The sequence below is a fragment of the Oryctolagus cuniculus genome, chromosome 13 (genome assembly GCF_964237555.1).
Source record: "Oryctolagus cuniculus chromosome 13, mOryCun1.1, whole genome shotgun sequence".
In the NCBI taxonomy this organism is placed as follows: Eukaryota; Metazoa; Chordata; class Mammalia; order Lagomorpha; family Leporidae; genus Oryctolagus; species Oryctolagus cuniculus.
In genome coordinates, this window is record NC_091444.1 from 2,514,225 (window position 1) to 2,534,758 (window position 20,534).

Below are 20,534 nucleotides of genomic sequence, written 5' to 3' on the forward strand. Positions count from 1 at the left end.
TGTGTGGGCCAGCAGCAAGCATGAAGGACGCCGTCACTGCAGTGCCCTGAAGTAGGTGCACAGCACCCGCACGAGACACCAAGGCATCCCACCCAGATTTACCCCACAGTTCTGATAAATAAAGGCTCCATTCACAAACCCAGGACAGCTTAAAGTGATTTCTTTCACAACCGAGAGCTACCATTCAGGACTGTATTGCCAATGACAAAAGAAGAAAACGGGAATTATCAGAAGACAAAGTACTTCACTGTTGTTAACTACCAAGTATTAAATGTATTGCTATATAAAATATACTCTCAACAAGCCGTAATTCAAACCAGTGTTTCACACATCAGCCTCACAGCTATGCACTGTTTAGCAATTCCATTCAAATACCCCAGCACTGCATTCTCAAAAAAGAAAAAAAAATGACTGCCGAGGCAAAGCCTGTATTTTGGGTATTTAAAAGAAATGCCTCAGTCCCATGCTCGTCCAGTGAGCTCGATTTACCACATTGTACCTCAACACTCTGCCGAGAATATGAAAAGCTACAAAAAGGCGACAATAAAGGATTAAATATTTGATAGGCATGTCAACTTTCCTTTAATGAGAACAAAAATATTTACTGTCATCTAGTTAAATAAGTATTTGTTAGAGTGTTCCAGTTATTGAAAAAGGGCCCTTTAAAAAACCCTGCTTACAGCTTTAAACCCTACCCCCACTATCCCATAATACAGAGCTTATGAGTCAAAGTGCACAAGCCGGCAAAACCAACGTGGAGGGGACTTGAAAAGATGTGCCCAATCAATTCTCGGTTTATTCTTTTTACAGTATCAACTTCCAGTAAGTAAAACAACCAAAGAAATCTTAAAAATACACGAAACAGATCTTCATCTCTGCACTCCTTTCCGATGAAAAGTATGTCCAGCATGGCTGAAGTATGCAATATGCAAAAGCTCTGTGTTGCCTTCAGCAACGTCCGTTCCCACCCACCCTCCTTATTCACAAATGTGCCTCTACTGAACACAATTACATCACTAAGCCTGTTAGTTTCAGAGGGTTTGTTAAAACTGGAAGATCTTTGTATAGGGGCTCCACTCATTTGCCTCGAGATTGTAGACTTCCACCGTATTCAGAAACTCATTGCCATCAAACCCTCCCACTGCATAAATGGTGTTTCCCACAGTTGCGATCCCAGCGTTGCTCCTTGGTGAAGTCATGTTTCCCATCATCTTCCACTCGTTTCTGGCCGGATCATACATCTCCACACAGCTGATGGCATGAGAACCATCAAAGCCACCACCGACAAACAGTTTTCCTAGAAAAGAAACAAGATGGTCAGTCTAGAGGTCTATGCAACAAGGAGTAACCCTCTAGGTCTGTCTTGCTTAAAAAAAAAAAAAAGTGTCCTTGCTAAATGTCTACTATTGTGGCAAGCACATTAGAAGCTGGGTACATGAACAAAACCAATAAAAACCAATTCCCACTCAGAACTTAGGAAAACTTACGTGGGAGTAGGGTGCGGGCAGCAGCAGCACCACCTAAATAGGTACGTGTGATCCTACCTCAGTTCCCTACTCTGTAGGAACAAGATGCAGAACTGGCAATCTGCCTAACAACGCAACTGCTGTGACAAGTCCTGTTTTCTGCACTGGAATTTTCTATTTGAGTCTCTCAAAGGAAGTTATAGGAAAGCAGGGCAGGTAACTGAAGAACTTCTCAGGTTTTCCAGCAGTATAAAGACTTAAGGCTCCCGACGAGTGCACTGCTTGCTACTGGGTCTACACACTGAAGCTTTCACCAGCTAACTATTGTTCCAGAAGCAATGCAATTTGCATTAGGAATTAATAAAAATGTTTAGTACTTTGGAAGACTTATTAAAATAGTCTAAGGGTTCTACTTATAGTTAAGGAATGGAGTAGATAATGGGAAAAGACTAAGAATTTCCATTTACTTTATTTTGCAAATAAAATTCTTATGTTCTAGCTTTGAAGAAAGGGAAACTCAAACCCAAGATGATGCATTGTGGATATGTTTTATGGAAGACAGTGACTTCGGACTTGATTAAGCTCGGTGAATACTTTCACGGATCAACTACTATGAGTGTCTGATTAGAAAAGACAATTTCTAAGAGCAATACCCACTGCACCCAGATGGCCGCTTCTGAATTCTCAGTTAAACCGGTGTAGGCTTACTGTCACCCAGCAGACTCTTGCCACTACCTGGCTCTTCACCTCTCCAAATCCCCAACTCACCCTCCAGAACAGCTACTCCAGCTCCCCGCCTCGCCACATTCATGGGTGCAATTAAAGTCCAGGTATTATTTTCAGGATTGTAACGTTCTACTGTGTTCAGACAATTCCAAGACTCTGCACCTCCGATTATATACAAATAACCTCCAAGCTCACAGACTGCAGACTGGTGTCTACCTATAAAATCAAGTCAAACTTAATAACAATATAACACCTCCCCAAAATGTTAAGTATTTACCACACCGATGGTTGATCCCCGGGTCTTACCCCCCCCCCCAAAAAAAAAACTTACGAATGTTAAGAGGAGCACAGCTTGTCCACAACTTTGTTACAGGGTCAAAGACATCACAATTTTTCAGTCCTTTTTGGCCATATGGATCAGAGCCACCAATGATATATAACTTTCCATCGAGAGCACACACTCCTATGTAAACACAAAATGTGATCATATGGTTAATCCAACTGTCCTCTTGGCATGCTGGCTGTCTCCGTAAGGAAAGTATCATTACCTGCATTGCAACGGTTAGTTCTTAACTCTGGAACAGGAGTCCAGTCATCTATGTTTGGGTCATACATCTCTCCACAACTCAGGTCATCGGAGTGGCCATTCGACCCACCCACCACGTAGAGCTGGCCCTGTGCCAAGGTGAGACGTGAGAATTTCCACCTTTCTCAGGTAGGCTCTGAAAAGCAGCTAAACATGGGTTGCTTCTGCAATGCAGTGCGCTTACCGTGAGTACAGCCATCTGAAATCGAGCTCGTGGTGTTCTCATGGGAGCAAGGAAGGACCAACGATCTGTATGTGGATCATAGCATTCAACGGTCCGAAGACATTCCTCTCTGTTATAACCACCTAGAACCAGAATCGCAAAAAGGTGTCTAAGATCACAAACTGGACCAGGGTTTCCAGTCCAGAATGGCTTAAATCATCTGCACTCCAAGAAAAAAAGTATCAAAAAATTGGAAGGGCCCAGAGGTTGATGGTTTATCTACATGTAACAGTTGAAGAACAACAGTATCAGGGACTAAATCACTTGAATTGAGAGAAAAATGGACCCACTTTTAATTGTCTGAAAACCAGAATCAGACATTGACCTGCATCTTATGTAAGCTCGATACCCTTTAGAGGCTGCTCTGTTTCACTGGGATGCCACGGGAGAAGGCATCACCTGTCTTCCAGAGTTTGCATGCCACAAGCAAGGGTGGATGCCCATTTGCGGGCCTAGCCAGTTACTGCTTCTGATGGACCTCCAACGGGTCTGTTCTTACCTGCAGCTATGAGTTTGCCATTCATCTCTGCTGTCCCCAGACCAGATCGTGCGTACTGCATAGGAGACATAGGCTTTTCTATTAGCTCATCTGGTTGCATCTCAAAACTTAAACTCTTAGTTAGCTTTGGAGTACTTGTTGGTGAGCTCTGTGGGCTGTTTCGCCCGTGAAGGAAAATAACACAGAATATACCATCCAGCACAGCCAGGCACAAGTAAGTGTTATCTGCAAGTATAAGAGTTCCACGTTTAAGATGCAATTATCACTAATTCTGGTTCCTGTAAGATCCCGAACTGGATTCCAGTCTTTAGTTCCTACACTGGAACAATCTATTTTTCAAATTTGACTGCTTTTGAGTTTCTCTCCTGAAATAGTCCATTCCAGGTATTAAATGGACAGCACTCCTTAAAAATAGACCACTGAAGATAATTTGACAAGAGTCATTTACTTACTCGAAGTCTTTTCCGAAGCAACGATTTTCCACTCATGCTTAGGGCTTTGCGTGGCAGCACTGGGAGCAGACAGACATCCAGTGGAGCTGCCACTGATTTGCTTGTGGCCATTCTCACGTGGTGGCTTCTTCTGCAAAACCAAAAGGCAGCTACAGACACCTAGCCAGAGGCTACAGCTGGTGCACCTCCGTACCTGAGCTATTCGACATCCCTGCACACACCAAGCCATCACTACGCTTCACAGAAAGCAACACTGTCCAACGGACAGAAACCACGGGCCTACTTCCATCTCCATTTCAAAGTGAAGGAACTACAGCGGCACAGCTGGCCTGGGCAGAAACCAAGCTCAGCCTGACGCTGCAGTTCAAGTATCAGAATCCTTCCATAAACGAGAAGTGAGGGGAAGGAAAAAAAATCACCTATATACTCCACCTAGTTCACGTATATTTTTCAAGTACAGAATCTTCCAACAGACATTATAAATTCTAAATGGGAGAACATATTTAACTGTCTCCAAGAAACTGTTAGAATATTGTGTATCCTTTACATAATGCCAGCCAGTGAGCACAGGTTTTATAAAGCAGTGGCAATTCCAAGAAACATTTAAACTTTGTTATCTTTCGGGCTGCCTTAAAGATATTATGGAGTAGTTTTCTAAGAAAAAATACAAACACAATAACAAAAATAGTAATCAGAAATGAAACAATACTAATACTAAAAGAACCAAATATTCATAAAGCTGGAGTACACAGGAATGCTAAGAGGGAGAAATGGGGCAACACTGCCAATTCCCACACCACTGTCAAGGAACCACAGACACATGCCCTCGTTTCCTTCTGTGGCTTTCTTCCAATCATGTCAGCCCTGGCCACTTCTCACGGACATGGCATGTGCAATGTGAAGAATCAGGACTGCTCAGAGGAACTGCCAAATGAACACCTTCAGTACCCGGCAAAGTCTGCTCATGCAACTTACTCTGGTCCCCAAGGCCAAACCACACAAATTACTAAGATTTGTAATGGAAATTCCTGTTGCCACTAGAAACAAAAAGCCACATAACAAGTAAAAGGTCTTGGTAGCAACTAGAAGCTGTTAGAAAAATGTCCACAACAGTGAAGTCCAGGTAGTTCAGCAAGCACGTCCTGAAAAGGGGACAGGTCACGCCCCTGGTGGTCACTGGGCTCCACTTAGACTTTCAGCGCCATCAGGCACTTCATTCACATCACCCCCGGGATCAGTGAGCGCGGCAGTTTGTACCATCTTACAGATTAACACGTGTATGCACTTCCCAAGATAACTGGGATAAAATAAACATTGGGAATTCGGAGAACAAAGCCCACTCTACACTGTGACAAGTTGCAAGTCATCAGAAAGCTAACCTTTTCTGCTATTAGGAATTACAAGGTGCAGAAGATCCCATTGCAATCTGTGGTAAGGGGTCCAGACTAGCACTAAGGACAAGGCTTATGTTAAGAGATTTTACTGTTTAAGAAAACTTGTGAGTCAGGAGTTGGGTGCAGCAGTAAGACACCCACATCACACAGTGGTACGTGACGTTCAAGGTCTGGTTCTGCCTCCAGCTCCTGCTTCCTGCTAATGCATGCCTTGACACCCACACAGGAGACCTGGACACCCGCCTGACCCAGCTCCTGCTGTTTCAGCATTTGGGAATGCCAAGGAATGGAAGCTCCCTTTCTCTGCCTTTCAGATTTAAAAGTAAAATAAATTCTCTCCTGTATGAACTACAAACAAGAGGAAATGAATGTGAAAGGGGCTACAGCATTCAGCCATGGTAACAAAAATGCAGGTTAACTCTTTAATCCATTAAAGAATTATCAGAGTTACCAGTTCCCTTCTTTCATTACACAGCCTCCCCGAGGTGGACCTGGGAGTTTACAGTTTGCCCTCCTTCTACTTTAGGTAGCTTTTATGACATCAGATTCTAACTGTCGTCCTACATCCTTAACAGCTTCTGCTCAGCCTCCTTTTCCTATTCCTGAGGCCTAATGTCTCTGTAGCCTTTTACCTTCGTGATCTCGTCACACGTCAGAATCCCACTCCTTCTCCCAACCTTCCCTTTCCTTTAATCCTCCTGAGCAATCGCTGAGGCCTACTTATCCTCTGTATCACAAAAAAGTGTGTATTATGGAAAACGATGCATGAATTTCAAAATTTTTATACCAAAATAAACTTCTTTTATATTTTCATTTTCTATGTACTTTTTGAAGTATCCACCTACCAGTGTCTATAAAGAATTTATCTTGGTCTTCATGCCTTTAGATTAAGCCCTCTTTAATTTTTTTAAACCTGAACTACTGCCTGCAACAGTTTACAAACCAGTCTCCCAAGTTCTAATCTATCACATGTGCCTGCTTATGAAAACAGGAATGGTCCAAGGTAGCAATGCTGGAAAGTCAGACACAAATCAGTTGGGATCCCAATGTCCAGAGACTGCCACCTAATAGGTAACCATTTGTCTAAAATATGACCATTAATGAATCCTTGGGTCTCCAACCCCTTACTGTTTTTCATCACTAGCTTTGAAACCTATCTGTTTGCATCACTCAGTCATCTAAACCTCAGTGAAAGCTTTCCACTGCCGAAGTCTCACTCAGACGGCATCTACCCACCTGCCCAGTCTTGGGACCCGCAGTCCCCAGCGTGCATCGCACGCTCCCTCTGCCTGCCACGTGAACTCCTGTAATCCCAAGACTGCTCGCCTAGTGCCTCCTTGGAGACATTCCCACAGCATGTCAGCTTCGCCTCTGCGGCATTCTCCCCTTCAGGCTTCAGGCAGACAGGTCAGACAAGTCGGCACAGTTCTGCCCACTCTTACCCGGCCCAGCAAGCAGAAACTGCCTCTTCCCCACTCTTGAGGCTCCATGCCAAGGACCACAGCCTGCCACTTACTGGGCCATCTTTGCTTGTTGAAAAAGGTACTCTACAAAATGCTAATTTTAAATGTTTACAGTAAGAGGGGAAATACCTAAATATTCAAGACACAAAGTTCTCAAACTAGTTTATCTTAGTTTTCAAAAGTAAACATAACCACTTACTACTGCCAATGGACTAGACAGAGCTAACATCTGCTCAGATGACCATCTATCCGGGTTACCACTGACTACCATTTACCCTCTCCGGTTTTGAGGACAACAATCCTTAATCTGGGTGGATTCAGACTACTTTACAGCTTCTCTCTCACAGAAACAAGGTTGAGCTAAAGACCACGTAAAAAGCACACGCACTTCATGACCATTTGTAGATTTTACAGACAAGCAAACCGACTGATTATGTCAACAAGTTAGGAGCAGTGATGGGGAGAGGGCAAAAGAAAGGCTTCCAGGATGCTGAAACCTGTCTTGACCTGGGCAGTTCTACATGGGTCTGCACCGTGTGACACTTCCAATCTGTGTGCCTTCCGGATGTTACTTGTCTGTAAGCTAGCTGCGATATCTGTTCTCTATCAGTTAGTGATCACGTATAAGTACGATTTCCCCAATAAAGACATGGGGGATAGTCAAAATGGCTTTCATAAAAGGCAGGGTAACTCAATCAACACATCGGTGCTTTTTGAAATTTATTTTGCTCAATCACTTTCAACTTTGTAACTTGTGATTAACCTCTCAAGTTTTTAACATTGTGCGGTCTTAACTATACCATTTCTAATTCAAGTTATGAGATTGCTAGGTAATTAAACATCCCAAAAAACCTTTTTTCAGAGAGCTGTCAACAATGTAAGCACCCCCCCCCATGTACCTTTAAATTGGGTCCATTAGTCACGTCTACTGCACACAACTATTTCTGGTAATGTAACCAAAATAACAAATATTTTTTACATTGTTTCATCTTATTGGCCCTTCCTAGCTGTAAATTCTACTTTATGATAAAAAAAAATACTAAATGGAGTTTCCTAATTTCTTCTCATAAGGCAAAAATGCCAGGAAACCTAAAATATGCTGGTTTTCTCCCAAAAATATTTCTGTACAGTTATATCAATGAACTTCATCTAGTTTCCTTTATTAAAGGAAAATTTATAAGCTATAGAATTCTCTAGCCAAACTTGACCCTGAGGTTACCTCAGACTGTGCAATGTGTACCTGCACAAACTGAATGTGGTCATCATCACTGCCAAACACCTCAGCCTGTCCATCTAGAAGGTTCCCATCAAGCAGCTTGTGATCAGCTGAGTAGTACAAGGTTTGAACCTGCAAAACAGCAACAGAACACCCATGTGGCTACTGTCACCACGGCTACTCCACTGTACGCAGATCACACAAACGCCTCACGGCAACCTCCCGTGCTGCTTGTGCTCCTTGACAGCTTACTCTGGCAGGATCCCGCAGTAAAGAAAAATGTACATCATGGTGGTAAAAATTTAAAAAGCAAAAACAAAAACCCCAAATCATATACAAAATCTACTACTGGTTGAACTCCTTGGATGGACTGGCTTCAAAGAAATCTTCAATTTTTCATAATTTCTACTCTCCAACATTAAGAAAACAGGTACTAGTACAACAACATATGCACTCAAGGAATACACATATTTACAACAAAATACTGAATATAGTTTACACCTTTGAAGATAAATGGTCTGATGTGCATAAACATCTCTCTCCTGTAGACAATGTTAAGAAAAACTAAGAAAAACAAATGCAAAAATTCAAGCAAGCTGTGGAGGTATCTCCCTCGGCAGATGCTAATACACGGCTAATGTATCTGATTTTCCAGTGGGAAATCATACAGGACTTACGAAGCAGAACACAAGGACGACACTGTTTCCCTAGGCCTAACAGATCCAGCAAGTCTGCAGCTGAGAGGGTCATGTGGATGAAACTCACTGTCACTCCACTGCTCCACCTGTGTATTTTTAATTCCCACCATTTCTCCATCAATTTTGTTTCTCTTATGTGTTTTTAAAAGTAGCCCAAATTAAGTGAGTGAGTGTACGTGTGAACAACACCAGTGAAAAAGACACAAAGCTTTAAAGATAAGAACCCTGTAAAGGAGTAAACACCGTTAAATCATCATCGTTCTCTGCCCACAGCGGTTTTTCTTAGGAGAACTGGGGCAGGACTGCTGCTTCTTTACGTGTCAATACACTTGAGGTTTCTTCTGGCTTCTTCAGTCTTGGGTATCCTAGTTTTGTTAATAAACCTATGGGGAGATAAATCAATGGGGAGGAACAACCATTAGAAGCTTTTACCTACTTGTCAAATTAAAAGCAAAAACCTGTGAAGAAAAATCAAGAATCTACAGAAAATCTCAGTACCACCTCCCATTTCTAAAGCAAATTACATGCCACTTTAAAGGAAGTTAACAGCACATAATAAGCAAAGAAATAAAAAAAGAAAAGCAGAAGACCAAACTGAACAGTTCATTCAGCTCACCTGGACACCCCCCCTGTTTCTCAGCTTAGGGGTACCTATAGCAAAATTTAAATTCTTTAGGGTCATGGTTATAAAATAAAAGTTAAAGGGAATCCTTCAAGTTATAGCAAAATAATTTTTAAGGATTGTTGAATCCCATTTACTTTAAAACTAACCTCTTCCATCAGCTCCTCCAGACTGTCTCCATTCTCCCAGATGCTACGCTGCACCCAGTTGATTACCTTTGTATATAATTTGCCATTGCTGGGCAAGCAAACATTATCTTCCAGCATCACCTCCAACTAAAGTTGGGGAAAGAAATGACACACACATCAGTGTTGAAACTTCTGGTTCTCAGCTCTCAATTTCATAACAAACATGTCACAGATGCCCAACTGCATTCCATATTGCTTATTCTGTCTAACCTGTAACTAAACCAGTAGCCAAAATTTTAAAAAGCAAATAAACTAATAGACCAAAGCCCACTGCTCTAAGAATAACAATTTCAAGAAATTGTTTTCATAACCATTACTCATTTTCTTGAAGCATGGACAAAGATTCTGTGCCTAGAACTACCTGGCATCATCTATTTATAAACTTTTACCCCTTACCTTTAGCCGTGGAAGTTTAAGAAACTCCTCCTCTTCTGAAATTTGTAACAAATGCTCCTGAATGTAAGCATCAACCTTGTTCAACAAACGGGAGTCTCCCATACAACTTGCAAAATTTCGGTAGGAGATGCAGCTGGTTATATCCATTCTAGACAGCAAATAATCACCACAAACCTTAGCGGAAAAATACCATGGTGTCAATCTTCACATAAATGTCATTCAACAAGTTCTACTTGACGTCAATGTGAAAACACTACACAAGATATAAAGACGAATCAAAATCACTTGAAACAACCAGTTTAACAGTAGGAACCACACAGTGGCAAACGGTGAGGTGACCAACTGAAACTACAAGGTGAGGCTTCCCGAGAGGCGGTGCCAGAACTGGGCTCTACAGCAGAGATGACGGCTATGTTGGCACAGACCAAGTGTGGGGAAGATGCAGCAGGCAATTCAGTTTGGCTGCAGCAAAAGAAAACTGGGAAACAACTTTGACGACACCACAACTACAGCAGGAGGGCCTGGCACACGAAACTCAGGTGCACATGCTGTAAATCAAGGGTTTTTTTTTTTGGCGGGGAAGCATCACAGGAAGGACCAGCATACCAAACTTTTTCTTAAAGACCCGACAGTAAGTATTTCAGGCTTGTGGGCCCCGTATCGCCTGTCGCTACTCAAGTCTACTGTGGCTGGAAGGCAGCTGTGATCACATGTGAACAAACATGAGGCTGAGTTCCAATAAAACTTGATGGAACAAGCAGCTGGCCTCTGGCTTGCAGTTCACTGACCCTCAGCCTCAGACAACCCAACGTCCTTTTCCCTATTAACCACTAAGCACTTCTCACTGGCGCCAAATTCTAGATGGAGTACAGCCACCACCAGGTACAGCAGAACAAAGAACTGAGATAGAAGAACAGGTGAATACTGTAATAATGCTGTCAGAAACTGACTTAGCCAGCCCACCAAAGACACTGTTAAAAAACCAAGACTTAGTCAAATTACCTTTCTGAGAGAAGTGTGATCTTTTCCATTACTACTATAGCCAAACAGAACAACGCACCTTGTTCTCTGGGGTGAAAGGGACACGTCCAAGTTCTTGAGATTAAAGAAACGTTTTATGGTAACTTCTGCATTCAGATCACACACAATCAGACTGTCTAGTTACAGTGATCCTTGTTTATGACTTCTGATACTCTACCTGCTTTACTCGATCCATTTTCAGCTTTTTTGCTGCAGAATAAACATCTTTTACTAATTCCTTATCAGCTTTCAACCTATTTAAAAAAAAAAAAAAAAAAAAGTTCTTCATGATACCAAGGCCTTAAAGCACAGATACTTAAATCTGTGTAGAGAGACTTGAAATTTCCTAATGATGTTCCCTAATTAAATGCTTTACTTCAAAGTACTTACTGAGCAGTGTAGGCATAGTTTAACAAGACTTCAACGGCTTCCGGATTTAGATCATCAAATTTAACATGAGAAACTCCATGAGGATCACTGTCACTATTAAAGATTTCAAATAAATAGGGGCTGCAGCAAGCCAGCACTGCTCTGTGTGCTAACATCTCATGGCCACAGACCTAAAATTATGAAGAATTAAAATCAGAAGTATGTGGACCTACATGGCTTTAGCTAATTATACCAGATTCTCTTACGTTTCTAGGTATAGCATTCTGTTTAAAAGTCCTTTCATTAAATGCCTACAGGGAAAAAATAAGCAAATCCAAAAACTTAACAATAAAAGATCAATTCTATAAGTTTCCAATGAAGTTTAAAATACCTGAAGTCGAACATCACAGAACTGTCCACTTTTCCTCAGGGCATTCAATTTGGCAACAGAAGACTCGATAAAATTTTCATCTTCAAACATCAAATATCCATTGGGAATCATTTTTTCCTTATAAATTTAGCTAAATGGCAAAAAGGGCTGAGTTATTTTACTTACGAATGGTGGTTTCTAAAAGTTTATTTTAAAGAGTAATATAGAATCTATATTCTCAAATTTATCCTATAAATAGCATATAAAAATCTTATCACACAGAGGCTGGCACTGTGGTGTTGCGGGATAAGCTACTTACCACCTGCAGCTCATGCAGGCACTGGTTCATGTCCCAGTTGCTCCACGTTCAATCCGGCTTCCCTGCCTAAAGAGCCTGGGAAAGCAGGAGAAGATGGCCCAAGGGCTTGGGCCTCTGCACCCGCATGGGAGACCTGGAAGAAGCTCTTGGCTTTGGCCCAGCCTAGCCTTCACTGTTGCGGCAATCAAGGGAGTGAACCAGTGGATGGAGGTTATCAGTTATCTCTCTCTAAATCTGCCTTTCAATAAATAAATCTTTAGAAAAAAATTTTTATTACATAAAAACTTGGCTGAAAACAATTCTGGTGAGTGACCAAGTCTTTGTACCCCCAATGCACTGGTCATAAATCTTTTTTTTTTAAAGATTTATTTATTTGAGAGGTAGGGTTACAGTGAGAGGGAGAGAGAAAGAAAGGTCTTCCGTCCACTGAATCTCTCCCCAAATGGCTGCATCGGCTGGAGCTGGGCCCATCCGAAGCCAGGAGCTTCTTTATGGAGCCAGGTCTTCCACACGGGTGCAGGGACCCAAGCACTTGGCCCATCTTCTACTACTTTCTCAGGCCATAGCAGAGAGCTGGATTGGAAGAGGAGCAACCAGGACAAGCAGCAGCGCCCATGAGATGCTGGCCCCACAGGTGGAGGATCTACTGTGCCACAGCGCCGGCCCCTGGTCATAAATCTTTTTAAGGATTCATGCAGCAGTTTATCTCAAGAATTCAGGACAGGCTTCTATGCCTGTTAGCATGCTTATTATGAACAGAAGGAAATGGAAGGCCGGCGCCACGGCTCACTAGGCTAATCCTCCGCCTAGCGGCGCCGGCACTCCGGGTTTTAGTCCCGGTCGGGGCGCTGGATTCTGTCCCGGTTGCTCCTCTTCCAGGCCAGCTCTCTGCTGTGGCCCGGGAGTGCAGTGGAGGATGGCCCAAGTGCTTGGGCCCTGCACCCCATGGGAGACCAGGATAAGTACCTGGTCATCGGATCAGCGCGGTTCGCCAGCCGCAGTGCGCCAGCCATTGGAGGGTGAACCAACGGCAAAGGAAGACCTTTCTCTCTCTCTCACAGTCCACTCCTCTGTCAAAAAAAAAAAAAGGAAATGGAACTGCCCTGGCTCAAGCCTTTGTAATGAGCAGCCTCAAAAGGCTGGAAGGACGTGCAGTAACCATCACATCATACAATTTCCTTGGATTTGGCTGTCGTATTCCCTTACACACACGACAGAGACCCCAAAACTACCTCTTTTCAGTTCCTTTGAAGAATCCTCAATGTGACTCTATCCTTCAAATTTATATATAATGAAGATTTGGATGTGGGAAATTGTCCAACTTCTTCCTCCCTTAACTAGAAACACACTTGAAAGTCTGAAAAGTTCTGTCACTGTTGCCAAATGACTTTTTTTGAGTATGTTTTGAAATCTGAGGTAAATATGAATTTACATCTTTCCCTTAGTGAGCTTCCTCTATTACAAATCATTTTATTAGGATTACATAACAGACACTTAAGTTCGAGAAAATTTCACATTTAACCTTTACCTGTAAACAAGTGACTACATAAAATGTATCAATAAAGAGCATTAATAGGAGATTTCAGTTTGCAGTAACTGAATTAAAGTCAACATAGGTCATAGACAGGGTAAACAGAAATATTTCTCATATTCATATTCAAACGAGTACTGACTTGTCTGCCCTTTAAAAAATCATGAAAGGCTATTACTGTACCCAGCACAATCTTCAGAGAAATGTCTTACTGGGCACTGAGTTTACTTGCCTGCTCCAGTGATGAGAACCGTATTTCTGCAAACAATCCAAAAACAAAGGAGTGTCAATGCCCAGCACTGTGTCACGGTTCAGGCGAAGACAGGTGGCTGAAGTGACGGCAGATGTGTCAAGCTCTAAAGGTGACTCCAAAACTATCAGGCTTGGAAATGATGTAATCAGTCCTTAAAAGCTATAGACACGAATTTCTTCTGTGAGAATGATGCATCATAATCTAAAACAATGACAAATCTAAGTCAGATATTCAGAATGAGAAGACCAAATCTACATACAACATACAAAAGAATTCCCCATCTTCAAGAGATTTTTGATTTAAACACCAAAATATTCACACTGCATTAAAAACCAACAAATCTAATTACACAAAAACACTTTTCACTTGCCTTGCAACTAATCTGATGATCTTAAAAAAAAAAAAAAAAAAACTTCCCCAGAGGGAAGGAATGAATGATTTATTGCTAAGTGGTATATACAAGCATAAGAATTAGAGAAAATCATAAATACTGTTAAGTCTAACATTCTTTACTGTTCAATTTCTTCTTTAGAATTCAACCAATAGGCACACCTGAAACCTGCTTTTTTAGGAGTCAGTAAACCACATTTAGGCACTGAACCAAATGGGAATACACTGTTCCTCGGAACACATGCTGCACGTTCTGCTTCTGTACCTTTGTTCAATTACTCTCTACTTGCAACTCCCTTAACCCAACCTCTGCCAGACGGAATCTTACCACCACAGGGCCTCAGCCAAACCCCCACAGTTGGGTACTTTCTCCCCATCCTCCACATACAGGCCCGTCTATGAAAGGTATCTGGCATCCTTCAGCTTGTCTGCCCTGTACTTCAATGTATCTGCTCATCTTCAGGGCCCCAGGAAGACTGCTCACCTTTCAATCCACCCCACTTCCCCTACCACAGCCAGCCTAAACATCCACAAACAAAAAGGAAAACACAGTGCCTCTACTCTGCATCCTCACTTTTCTTAAAGAGAAATGCAACACCAGTCAGGGTCAGCAAGCCTCCTACCCAACTGCTGCTCTCCGTTATTTTCACCTGTCAGTTACTCCAGAATTCAGATGGGAGTTAGTTTTTTAATTATCTGAACTGCTATTACAACACAATCTAACTCAGGAAACTAGAACTAAGTAAAAAATTACTTGAAATAATGCCCACAATTTAAAAAATGGACATCTTAAAAATTACCTGGATTTGCTTTATACAATCAAATTCACAATTTTAATAATTACGTCAAAGTGAATAATTACCCTTACTCTACTGAAGGCCAATCCAGCATTAATTCAACAACCCTACTGTGCTAAGTACAACACGTGCACTGTCAGTGAGTGCAGGGTCCCCACGTCCCAACTAGTGTTTCCATAATCCCCATTTTAAGGAAACCTGAGTATTCCAGCTCAGGTTGGGAGTGCTGTTAACATTCACTCCTGCATCGAAACCTTACCATATCATCATGCAATACTGATTTCCTCTGTTCCACATGTTTATTTAGGTTGGCTAATTCAGCTTGCTTTAAGAAACAAATGTTTTCCCAGATAAACATAATACCATGCATACAGAGAACACACTATGTTTAAAAAAGCCTTCCAACATTTTCAGCCAACAGTTGGCTCAAACTAAGGAAATCTTTTATCTGTGGTGTATACTGGGTGTGTGTGGGGGGGGGCAACTCACAGGCTTGGCTGGAAGCTCCTCTCCAGTTTCCTAAGATGCATTCAAAACAAGAGGGATGGGAGGAAACCTCAAATTATGCAGATATGATTAAAATGCATCCTTTGAAAAGCAAATAAAATCCTGTAATATGTAAATTTAAATAGTTCAAACACTGACTAGCTTTATTCATAAACTTGTCTTGATCTAAACAAAAAAATGGCATTGTATATGTTTGATTACCTGGATGCCCCACCTTAAACTTGGGGGGAAAATAGGCTAAAAATACTACAGTCTTTTGGAAACTTTGAAGCAACTCTTGGCATACAAATTGTACAACACTGTTAGGAGTTTTGCAACAAAGTGAGTCCAAATGGAGCACTTGCTTTTTAGTGCATCAAGTTCTTAGCATGAACCTCACCTCTTTATTATCTATGGTTAGGACGGCCCTAGCTAGCCCAAATTCAGATCACATTTAAGCTAATGTGACCTTGTTTTTAAAAGACCACACTTACTTTCATGTTTAAAGTAGGCTTGGGTAAATCAAGAGCCTCAAACTACCTCCTCAAATTCACAACTCTTACTTGGTCCATGAAACCCAAACACAATAACTTAAGGAACAACAACAACAAAAAAGGAATAATTTTTTCCTTTGCAAGGCCAAATCAAAAGCCCAAACATCCAGGAATCATATTAAGGGTTTAAAACTTAGAATTTGGGGCCAGTGTTGCGGCGTAACAAGTTACACCACTACCTGCAATGCCGACATCCCACATGGACGCTGGTTCCAGTTCTGGCCGCTCCACTATCAATTCAGCTAAGCTGCCTGGGAAGGCAGAAGAAGCCGGCCCAAGTACTTGGGTTCCTGCACCCATGTGGGAAACCTGGATGAAGCTCCTCCTGGCTTCAGTCTGGCCAGGCCCTGGTGGTTGTGGTCCTTTGGGAAGTACACCAGTGGATGGAAGATAAATCTCAATCTCTCTCTCTCTCTGTCCTTCTCTTGGTGACTATGCCTTTCAAGTAAATAAATCTTAGAAAAAAAAACTTGGAATTTTACTTGGTGTTTAAAATACACTTTTAACTGATCCATTTAAAAAACAGAACTAGGGTCAAACACAACATATTCTGATTAAGAAAATGTATTTCACTTCCTTAGTATGGCCAGTCCAAGAAAGGGAGGAGATTCACAAATGAGTAATTACACTGCTTTAGTAACACCCATAAGTTCATAAGTTATCACAGCCCGCAAAGATTACCTTCACGAAACACAATTCAACAGGTCCTCCAGCTGTGAAAAGGACAGGCACAGTATGGCCTCTCCAAAATTCTCTGGCTTCAGCAAGAGCTACATAAAACCTTATCACCAAACTTCTAATGTATCCTCAAACCCCAAGGCAAGTTAACAAATATTTCAGCTTAAAGGCAACCCTTTAAGGGTAGTAAACAACACAAAAAGCAACAGAGCTTTTCAAAACCAGTCCCAACATCACTTCTAAAGCCACTAGCACCATAATCCACACCAAAACTCACTCACTTGCTCCACGCCTTTAATCTCATAGTGCTGTAATTCTTTCATTACAGCACTAACATTGCGGAACCAAACACAGCAGGCACAAACTGGAAAGGAATGCTCCTAACACAATGGAGTTAATTCCCCAGCCTTGAACACTTTATTTACCAGCCAGGAGGACAGATAAACTAAGCAGCAAAAAAAGCTGGGACAAAAGGGGGGAAATGGTATGACAGCACACGAATTCCAGAAACTGCAGCTCTCTGATTTCAAGAGTGTAGACTTGCAAACTGTGGGAGGGGAAGTAAGAGACCAATTCTAAGGTTTACACAACGCCAAGCACCCACAGCAGATGAAGAACGTTAACAAGGAAGCATGGGGCACGCTAGAGAAACAAGCCTGGGGGCCCGCGGGCAAGAACAGGGAGACGGGCAAACCATGAAGATGGTGCACACTGGCGTTTGGCCCCTAAGCAGGCCCGGGAAGACTCTTACCGACAGTAAGAATTTCAGGAAGCATCACAGACAAGGAAGGAAAGCAAGAATTTAGTTTGGGACATTTAACACTGAGACAGCTGCTGCTCATCGGGGTGCTATCGAAAATGGGCCAATACTGACCGAGGGGTAGGCCTAGAAGCCTGTGCAAGGTGGTAACACAGTGAACAAGTTCAGACACGCATGCGTTTCCGGGGGTGCTAACAAAGCCCAGAAACCACGCTCCCGTAGCCCCTCCGTCCACGCGCCGCGGCAGGTGCAGGACCTCCTAGCTGCGGGGTGTGGCGGCAGGTCACACAGCCGGGGCACTTCAGAGGGACGTCATCGCAGTCTCAAAGACGGAAAGATTTCCCTAACAGGAAAATAATTCAAAACTTACCCCTTCAAATACCCAAGTAAGAAACAAAGCCTCTCCTTCCAACAGCAAGTCATTCAAGACGCTACCTCCGAACCACGGCGGAAACCGAAGCGCTCGGTCTCGGGCGGGAGAGGGTTAGCAAGGCAGACCCGCACCGCGAACAATGGCCACCGAGACCCGTACCTACCGGCTGCGCCCATCGGCGGAAGGCGGAGGCCAGCGGCCCACGCGCGCTCGCTCCCACTCCCACACTACACCCGCGTCCACGGCGCCGGCCGAGCCCGGAGCTGTTCCCTCACCGCCCACTACCGGGGCGCAGTGACCGCAGGACGACGCGGCCCTCGCCGCCGACCGAGGTCACCGCGCACGGCGCGCCCCGGCCGCGGCTCCCCCGAGGCCGGCGTCACCGTCACCGTCCCCGGCCCGCCCGCCCGCCGCGTCTGCGCCCCGCGCGGGCTGCGGGGCCGTCCTCGGACCTCCGGGCCAGGCGGCGAAGCCCGCCGCGCGCGCGCGCGCCATTGGCGGGCCCCGCAGTCACTCAGCGCCGCGCGCAGGGCCGCCCCGCCCCGCGCCGCGCCGCGCCGGGCCGGAGACGCGGGCAACGTGGAGCGGGAACAAAGGCCCGCGGCGCCGCCCACTCCGGCGGGACCGGCGGCCTCGGGGGGCGCGCCGGCGCCCCGCGCGTTACCTGGCTCATGTCTGAGGAGACGGCGAAGTGCATCTCTGGGGCCGCGGCGGGCAGGAGGCAGCGGGCGGGAAGCGGCCCAGCGGAGGTCGAGGCGGCGCAGGACGCAGCGGCCCGTCCGCGCGGCCAGGGGAGACGGCGCCACCGGAGCTCGCGGGAGCCTGCTCGCGCGCTCCTCTCTCGCCGCAGCGCCGCGCCTCGCAGTCCGCACGACCGGCCGACCGACCTCCGCGCGCGTCCGCCGACACTGCCGCCGCCGCGCCTCCGCGCACGTCACCACGTGCGCCGCGCCGCCGGCGCCCCCGGCCCGCTTCCGGCCCGCCGCCGGCGGCGAATCACAGGCGGCCGTCGGGAGGCCCCGCCCCGGCCCCGCCCCCGGCCCCGCCCCTCCCCGTCGGCTCGGCGGGCTCCGCGGCGCTGCGGGGTCGGCGCAGGGTGATCGCGGCGGGCGCCCCAGCCGGTGCGGCGCCTCCGCAGGCCCGGGCCTCGAGGCGGGAGGCCCCCGCGCCACGGGACTCGCGGCCCGCGCCTGCCCCGGCCTGACCGCCCGTGCCTGGCCCTGAGGGCGGCGGCGCGCGCGCGGGGGTGACTGTGACGCCCTCCTCGCCGACGCCCGCGGGAGCGCGTGTCCCCGGATTTACCGCGGCTTCCCCGCCTCAGGAAAACCGGCTGCCAGGGAGCGGCCCCCGGAGGCGGGGGCGTCTTGGTCCCCACCCCCCAACATGGCCGAGTCCGGGCAGAACGAAGGCGCCCGCTTGTGGCTTTTCCTGAGGAGACGGGGCCGGCCGCCGCTCGCACCTGCGCGCCCCCCGGGCCGGGGCGGGCGCGCGGGACTCAGCCCGCTCTGGCCGGCGCCGCTGTGACCGGAAACGCGCCCGCGGCTCCTAAGGCCGGAGGGGCCGAATTGCGTGCGGCCACGCGGTGTGCCCAGCCCCTGTGGGGCGCGGGCCGAAACTGGGAGAAGGAACCTGCGGGTCGTGTCGGCCTTTTCAGGCAGCAAGTTCCAAAGTCTGGTCGCAGAGTGCTTCAAAATGAGAGCACCAGCGTCCTGAGTGCCTGCTTCGCGTGGGCCTTGAGAAATGAACCGGGAGATGGGGCCAGTCTGCCATGTTGGCATCACTGTCCCCGATCCCGCCTCGCGCACCCACCTCCTGAACTCCAGGGCTCCGCTGTGTGCCGTGTTTCTCGTCACTGTTAGCAGTGCGCCAAGACCGCATCGCCGTCCCGCAGACCGTGGCTTAAACGGCAGAAGCAGGTGGTCTGCGCTCTGGCGGCTGAGCGCCCAGAGCGCGGCGGGCCAGGCTGCCCACCTCTGCCCGGCCCTGGGAGGTTGCCTGGCTTGTGGTTTGAGCTCAGAGACAGGGCCACGCCCCTGCCCAGCCCGGGATGGTGCCTGGCGTGTGGCCACGCGTCCAGTCTACACTGTGTCCTTGCTTGTTGTGCAGACGTGCCCCTTTCCAGAGGACACCAGGCGGAGTGGACTGGGCGCCCACTGCACCACGGTTGGCTAAGCCTGCACCTGCTCAGTTCGCCGACGAGATCAGACTTTGAGGTGCTAGGCTCTGGGAGTCCGCTCTGGTTCAAATGCAGCCACCAACCGCACTGGTTAGGATCACCCAGTGTCCCAGGAGTAAGGGACATGCAAAGGAGGGGAGTGGCTCTGCCCCCAGGGGCGTCTGGGAAGCGCAGGGGAGAGGCCCTGCTGCTGTCTGGACCTGGAGTGCTGCTAACCCTCCCACAGACACAGCACACTCGCCCACAACTCTCAGCGACCCCACCCTGCAGGCGGAGGAGCTGCCTCTAAAACTGCTAAGCAGCACCTCCGGGTGCTGGAGATGGTGCTCGGACAAGCACCCGGGCCATTTGTCCCCACACTGCTGGGCGGCGGAACCTGCTCCACCTCTCCCCAGGTGTTAGTCACCTCTCTTACTTACTAGCCACGCTAATTATGTTGATTTAATTAAATAGTACCGCTTAGCAGTTCAGCCAATTTGTGAATCATAGTCTTAACATTAATTTTATTTTTTCTGAGACAAACTGTCCA

The 20,534-nt window shown here is 46.1% G+C and overlaps 1 protein-coding gene across 13 annotated transcripts; it reads right to left on the reverse strand.

Annotated features, from left to right (window-relative positions):
• Positions 1-558: 558 nt before the first annotated feature.
• IVNS1ABP (influenza virus NS1A binding protein) lies at positions 559-19,848 on the reverse strand. 13 transcript variants are annotated; one of them, XM_070055046.1, is made up of 15 exons: positions 19,639-19,848; positions 13,771-13,992; positions 11,710-11,839; positions 11,340-11,509; positions 11,128-11,203; positions 9,930-10,103; positions 9,495-9,620; positions 8,050-8,157; positions 3,953-4,082; positions 3,501-3,725; positions 2,963-3,084; positions 2,741-2,867; positions 2,524-2,655; positions 2,235-2,408; positions 559-1,297 (listed from the first exon to the last, which is right to left on the reverse strand). In XM_070055046.1, the coding sequence occupies exons 3-15, from the start codon at positions 11,818-11,820 to the stop codon at positions 1,044-1,046; spliced, it is 1,929 nt and encodes a 642-aa protein (XP_069911147.1). In that variant the 5' UTR covers positions 11,821-11,839; positions 13,771-13,992; positions 19,639-19,848; the 3' UTR covers positions 559-1,043. The 13 variants fall into 13 exon arrangements, with proteins under 13 accessions (XP_069911147.1, XP_051677006.1, XP_051677007.1 ...); XM_051821046.2 differs by having other exon boundaries at positions 8,029-8,157; positions 19,639-19,844; XM_051821047.2 differs by lacking the exon at positions 19,639-19,848 and adding an exon at positions 18,494-18,750.
• Between the last annotated feature and the right edge of the window lie 686 nt (positions 19,849-20,534).